A 6,684-nucleotide genomic window follows, 5' to 3' on the forward strand; every position below is an offset into this window, starting at 1 on the left:
CAAAGTTCACTTTGAGATGGTCAAAGACTCCTAAGAAACAAGAATGAACTTAGGGTGGAGCTTCCGACCATATAAGTTTTATGCATGGTCCGAGAGCTATCTGATGATGAAAGTTTGTCCACCAAAAAAATAATAAAGAAAAAAAAAAAGGACTATCTGAAAGTTTTACCGTTAATATGAGTTCAAAATGCCGACTGAGGAAGCGTCAAAGCAATTTTATTAAGGGTCCCTAAATTATTGTTTAATTACTTACGAGTTTTCTTTTTTTTTTCTTTTGAACAGCGGGGACTCATACTCGACGGTGTCACTACGGCCAACAAGATCTCAAAGAAGATTGTTCAGGAAAATGTTATTAATACGTGGCCGTATTTTATGGATCGCTCCCGCTCCCGGAGAAAATACACTGCCTTTGCTCCTCTCCTCTAGGGCATAACCGCAAGCGGCCATCGCTCGCGATCGCCGTCGTCGCCCTTCCTGGGGTTTATTTGGACGCGCGCGGGTCGTATCCGTCGGAAATTAGCTAGGATTTTTCACCGAGCGAACGACGTCGTCATTTTCTTCTTCTCCGGTAATTTTCCTCTAACTCTCGTCTCTTTAAGGTCTGGATCTGTCCTTCTTCTTGGGCAATTTATGAATTAGTTCTTACAGCTTCTCTTCACAGCTGTTATTAGATTTTCTCAGCATCAAATGCCACTAATTGTTCATATGGTATTCCGACGATGAACAAAATCTCTGGCCGATAATTTTCACTTTTCACAACTATTTACTGTTTTATTACAAGAGAGAAACCCAAATCCGTTCCTTTTTTCGATGGATGAATCCGAGTTTTGACGAAATTCATATCCCGATTTCGTAAAAGTCATAAACACAATGAAGAGCACAGCAACAAGATAGATGTCGGTCGGTTGGATAGCAGGAAGCGGATGTGGCGCCATGGAGATTGGAAGAAGCCGCGACAGGATCAGTGAATTGCCTGATGCCATTCTGCACCACATATTCTCGTTCCTCCCCACCCGACAACTTGTGGAGGCGAGCATCCTGTCAAAGAGGTGGACGCACCTGTGGGCGTCGGCTCCTAGCCTGTCATTCTCCTCTGATGACTTCGATTCCACCGCGGATGGTAGACGGAGGTTCCCGAACTTTATCGACACTGTCCTCCTCCTCCGCGATGCGTCGGACATCTCCACGTTCCGCCTTCAATGGCTGGGGGAAGGGAAAGATTTGGAGCAAGCTGACCGATGGCTACGTTTTGTGGTGAAACGTAACGTTAAATGTCTCGAGCTTCAAATGCATCTGTACATAGATGAGAGCTTGCCGAGCTGTATCTTCAGTTGCCAGTCACTGCAGGTGCTGAAGCTGGAAGCTATGTGTGGTTTCATCGGTTTGCCTGGTTCGGTATCCCTCCCTAAGCTCAAGAGGTTGGAGGTCTCATATGCCGAATTCCTGGATGACTCATTAAAGGAGCTCCTCTCTGGATGCCCTCTCCTCGAAGTTTTATCCTTCGAGCATTGTTATTTCACTAGTTTAGAGATTTGTTCCCATGCACTTAAGAGATTAGAACTATATGTACCTGACGATGCTGAGGCCGTGGTTCGGATTTCTGCTCCAAGACTGCTGTCCTTTGCCTACTGGGGCATGGTGTTTCAAGAACTTACTCTAATGAACTTGTCTTCTTTGACGTATGCTTCTATCTGCCTTTTTTCTAATTCATCGAATGATGATGATGCTGGGGATATGGATCGCTATAGAAGAATAAGTAACTTGCTTGCAGGACTTCATAATGTTGAGTCTCTGGAATTCTTGTCTGTTGCCTTCAAGGTATGCGTCCCCTTTTAATCCTCCAACATGTTATCCCAGTTGGGTGTTGAATTGGAATCTAATTCTTGTTTGATATAAATTAAGGTGGAAGTAGTCTTTAGTTGCATGTTTTATGTTTCCACCAGCATTTTGTGATCCTTGTACTTGCATCTTATTCTTCTTCAAGTTTCTCCTGCAAAGAAGAGATCGTTCGCAGAGTCTTCCCATATTTCGCAAACTTAAGCATCTGAGAGCAGGCACTTCACTTGACAGAGATGGCATTGCAGCGATAACTAGCCTGCTTCAGCGCTCGCCCAATCTGGAATCTCTGGTGATTGATCAATATGAGGTGATAAGAGGACTGACAGAATCCATGCTTCCTTGGTAATTTCAAACAGTTTGATTTTATGATATTCACTTTTAAGCAGGTGCCAAATAATTTATGCATGGAAGGAGGATCCATGGCCCCTATGCCAGATTCGGCTCGTCTATGTCACCTTAGGGTGGTTGAGATCAGTAACTTTGGTGCAACTGAAAATGAACTCAGTTTTGTGAAATTATTGTCTAGTAACGTATTTTCAGCAGAAAAAGTTACTCTAGTTCCATCAAAGAAGACTGGAGAATCAGGAGACAATGCGAGCAGATGGAAGCAGTAATGTGAATATTCAGCATGAAGAGATCCAAAGACCACTAACATCTTCTATCCTCCTACATGCTTGTCTTCAATAATCTGCTTTTACTTTTAGCAGGAATTTTTGTAATTATATCTTACTTGAGAAGTAGTGTTTTTGCCTCTTGGGTGCTGCTTTAAAATAGCAGAAACATTAGCAAAAGATAAATTGCAGATATGTAATCTGGCCCTTTGTTCTTTGATAAGCCTTCCCTTTGAATATTTCACAAAAGGTATGATCCTAATAATTGCAAAAGAATTTTTTATCTACATTTCTCGAGAAATATATAAAAAAAATCCTGATCAACATCGATCACACGGCTTGAGATATTGGTCACAGGTGCAAGAGAATAACAAAGGTTCGATATATTTTCTTCTAATGGCATGGATAGAGTGTCCCAAAACTACATAAATGCATCACAAACTAATTCTATTGCTGCTTGGGCACCGCTAACGCTAGAATCTTTAGGACTATAATTGTTGTGGTGTAAGTCCTTTATTTTTGTTTATTTATTGATTGTTTTGGGGGGTGGTTGGTGAGGTAACTAATGAAAACTTAAAACAGAGAGAAAGGAGGGTATAATTGAAAACCTGACCTACAACCATCAAACAATTTCACTAAGGAAGGCTTAACCTTGAGCTTACTCTAAATTCTCCAGAATCAGTAAAGACTAAAACAAAAATTATTTTGGCTGAATATAAAAAAACATGGTACCTATACCTTGCTATGATTTACACCATATATCCTCACAACTGCAGATTTTCTCGAGTAAGATTCTTCAATTTCTATGAGGCTTTACAGAATTATATGCAGGTAAGGTATTTGGAATAAGACAACTGTGGAATATATATTATGCCACTGAGTACAAGTAATTTGGTGTCTCAACCAATGACTTGCAGTACTCACGGACCTAACCATGGCTCAATTACATGAATGAGCTCACTTCCATCCAAGGTCAAGCTTCTGTCCCGTACATGGCAGTAAAGTACTAATTCTTTGATGGGCCTTCGTATCACCAAGACTCACAAGATTCCTATGGGTTCAGACATAAGGGTTTTGAAACTAAAGTTTTGGTTTAATGAACTCAGCTTGAATTCTTAATAAGACGTGAAGGGCTCAAAAGATTATCGTCTTGTTTCACCATGTTCTGATAAACTTCTATCTTGCTATCCACCTGAGAATTTGGACTCACAGAGTTGCAATCTTCAACATGTTGAGACATCAGATTTTCTGCCTCCAATCTCAAGTATTTTATTGTATATGTAAGATTTTTCTATGATGGCTATGTTGCATTGCATGAAAAATACCATTAGATATTATGACCAGATATTCAAGGGTTTAATGACAAGTATCCTATCGTTCAATTACTAAGATTTAATAGGTCAAAACTTTGTCTTTGGAATTTATTCCTGATCCGTTCCATGATTATTGAATTCTTACAGCGCTAATGTCGATTCCTGGGCACTATCTGGAACAAACTTGAAGGTACTGCTCCAAATTATCATGTTAATCATATGAAGATTGGTTTAGATATCATGTTGTTTTTGGCTTAACATGTTCTTTATTGTCATGTTCATGGCTTCAGAGGTAATGTTATTTTTTCCATGGAGATTGATTTCTAACCTATGACTCTGTTATGCAGTATAGTTCCTATCTGAAGTGCAACATACTGAAAAATGCTTACCACTTTCAAAATAAAACCTGAGGAATGTGAAGTTTTTGACACAGTCAGATCATTGAAGTGAGTAAACCTTATTGCAAAAATATCCTAATCTCAGAACTCTCACGATCAATGCATCTGAGGTAATTGCTATACATTCAGCATTTTGGTTATACCATCTTATTCTCTATCTGTTTAGAAAGTTGATTCTAATTAGAGCATGCTTGGATTGGGAGAGAACTGAAGGCTGCATAATTTGGATGGCAAATTGAGCTTGTCTTCTCAAGGAATTTGATGTTCATGGGTTTAGTGGGGATGAGGTGAGTGTGAGCTTGAGCTTGTGAAGCTTTTGCTTAAGATTGCAAGCACCTTTCAGAAATTGAACCTCACTTTTATGAAGCAGCTAATTATATTTCAGGAAATATACTTGGGTGCTACCATTGCATCTTTCCATTGAAACATGATTTATCCAGGATAATTTATGATAATGAGCTCTTAGAGCTTGAGCTGACTTCAAGGGTCATGACATCTATAGGGACAAATATATATGGATTCTAAATTATTATACTTGTGGAAACCAAAGATCGGTTTACTGTTGTAGTCTGCTATTGCCAATCTTTTGATTGTTGCCTTGTTGGAACTCATCAAATTTGTCACTCTATATATTCATTTATTTATTCCACTTTGATATGCCAGAGTTTTCTCAAGGCTTTTTACAGCATGAATATTTTAAATACTAAATTCAACAAAAAAGCTTCAAAAAAAAAAAAAAAAATCACAGCCCCTGCAATGCACCTCTGTAGCAAGGGGCTTCAAAAAAAAACATCAGTTCGAGTTCCAGCTTCAACCGTTCTGGGTGCAGATTGGTTCTACTTAGGTGCCGAACCGTAGTCGCACTTCCGACTTCCGAGGGTGTCCAGTCCGTTTCCTAAAGCGATCAGCATGGGACGCCCCTCTACGGGTTCCTCTCCTCGTCCCCCGCACATCTGGACTACCCTCATCTCTAAACGCCACTTGTAGTACACGTTGTCAACCAGCAGGGACGGCCCAATCCTTAGGCGACTAAGACGGTTGTCTAAGGCCCTAGCGCAAAAAAGGTCTCCCGCAGGGAATGCTTCAAAGACAAAAAAAAAAAAAAAAAAGGCTTCTCTTAATGAGTTCGCCTTAGGCCTCCAAATGCATTGAGCTGCTCCTGTCAACCAGCACAAAAAAATCTAGAAGTATCCTCAGAAGACATAGAGAATATCACATAAAAATGTAATCTTCTCGCTCCATTACTTATAATAAGACTCAGACAACTTCGAGAGGTCTCTCCTTTTTCCATTTTCTTCCTTTTTTTTTTTTTTTTTTGCTAAAGAAAAGGAGTAGGGGGAAGGAAGGGACAAGCCCACCCCCATATAACAGTCCCCACTGGGCCTCCGTCCCGCCAGGAAAATGTTCGATGCGGGCAGACATTATCCTCTCGAGGAGAAAATGGTCCGCCTGCCCCCTTTTTTTTTTTTTTAAATTTTCTTGAGGAGAAATTATCTTCTCGAGGATTTGAAGTGATTGGAGCTTTCTCTGTTTCTCGTTTTGTACAGCTGAGCTGGAAGACCGAATTTATTATTCTCTCCACAATCAAACTAGAAGTTTTGTTATTTGTCTGGTTGACTAAATATATTCTGATTTGTTAACTTTTATAAAAAATTCCTCTAGGCACGAGGTGCCTATTGATCTTTTAAAAAAAATTGCAAGATTTTGAGGTATAAATCAATAGCAGAATAATACTTTTTTGATTTTTCTTGTTTATAACAAGAATTAAATTAAAATTAAGAATAGCTTATTAATATACAGGTAGTTAGTTATAATGGTGCGGAGGTAGGATCGATGATCACGACATCTTAATTATTCATTTTGCAAGGAAAGTTTGATTTTTTTTTTTACAATTTATATATTTAGACAGTTCGAATAAATTTATATCAAGGACTAAGTGTGAGATGGGCGATAAAGTAAAATAAATAGAAGATTTTAATCATGCATCACATGTTTCATACTTGGGCTCGCAAACAGGATTGCCGGAAAATCTTTAAATGTTTACCACTTGGTGAAGAGATTAATTTAAAAATTTCTACAAAATCAATAATTAAATAATTTTTATGCAAAACCCACTCTAATTAAAGATTTATGATGCTAGTTTATCTTAAGAAAATAGTTTAGGCCAATAGTACTTGCAACTACAAATGCTATCATGTGATGATATCAAGGGGAAGAATCAACATCCTATGTTTTCATGGATCACACTAAAACCTCACGATAAACTAGCATGTGCTATTCATATTAATTGCATCACCTTATTATCGCATGCATGGAATATCATGATTAATTATAAAAAATTCTGTAAAATGCACAGTGTCGTGACATGGATGACTTGGGTTCAACTGCTTTCACCCAATTTTGACTAGATTTTCTCTCATTTTGATTCTAAAAGAAAAAAAATGTAAATCAAAGACATCTTAAACTTTTATTGAATTTAGATTGGGTATATGAAATGCACTTGATATACAGTTAATATAGATG

At 38.5% G+C, this 6,684-nt stretch overlaps 1 protein-coding gene across 2 annotated transcripts; it reads left to right on the plus strand.

Moving 5' to 3' along the window:
* The first annotated feature begins 217 nt into the window (after positions 1–217).
* On the plus strand, positions 218–2,673 carry LOC103719345 (putative F-box protein At3g58860). 2 transcript variants are annotated; one of them, XM_008808545.6, is made up of 4 exons: positions 218–568; positions 662–1,818; positions 1,985–2,146; positions 2,226–2,673. In XM_008808545.6, the coding sequence occupies exons 2-4, from the start codon at positions 895–897 to the stop codon at positions 2,451–2,453; spliced, it is 1,314 nt and encodes a 437-aa protein (XP_008806767.4). In that variant the 5' UTR covers positions 218–568; positions 662–894; the 3' UTR covers positions 2,454–2,673. The 2 variants fall into 2 exon arrangements, with proteins under 2 accessions (XP_008806767.4, XP_038981691.3); XM_039125763.3 differs by having other exon boundaries at positions 345–1,818.
* The last annotated feature ends 4,011 nt before the right edge of the window (positions 2,674–6,684 follow it).

The sequence above is a fragment of the Phoenix dactylifera genome, chromosome 1 (assembly GCF_051530095.1).
Source record: "Phoenix dactylifera cultivar Ajwa chromosome 1, Ajwa_hap1_PhDact_Kaust_v1.1, whole genome shotgun sequence".
NCBI classification, from domain to species: domain Eukaryota; kingdom Viridiplantae; phylum Streptophyta; class Magnoliopsida; order Arecales; family Arecaceae; genus Phoenix; species Phoenix dactylifera.

Bases quoted from the DNA above. Each gene is read 5' to 3' on its own strand.
- LOC103719345 (XM_008808545.6), top strand. From the start codon at position 895: ATGTCGGTCGGTTGGATAGCAGGAAGCGGATGTGGCGCCATGGAGATT. The intron at 1,819-1,984 runs GTATGCGTCCCC...TTCTTCTTCAAG, and splicing joins TCTTGTCTGTTGCCTTCAAG to TTTCTCCTGCAAAGAAGAGA. The intron at 2,147-2,225 runs GTGATAAGAGGA...ACTTTTAAGCAG, and splicing joins TGGTGATTGATCAATATGAG to GTGCCAAATAATTTATGCAT.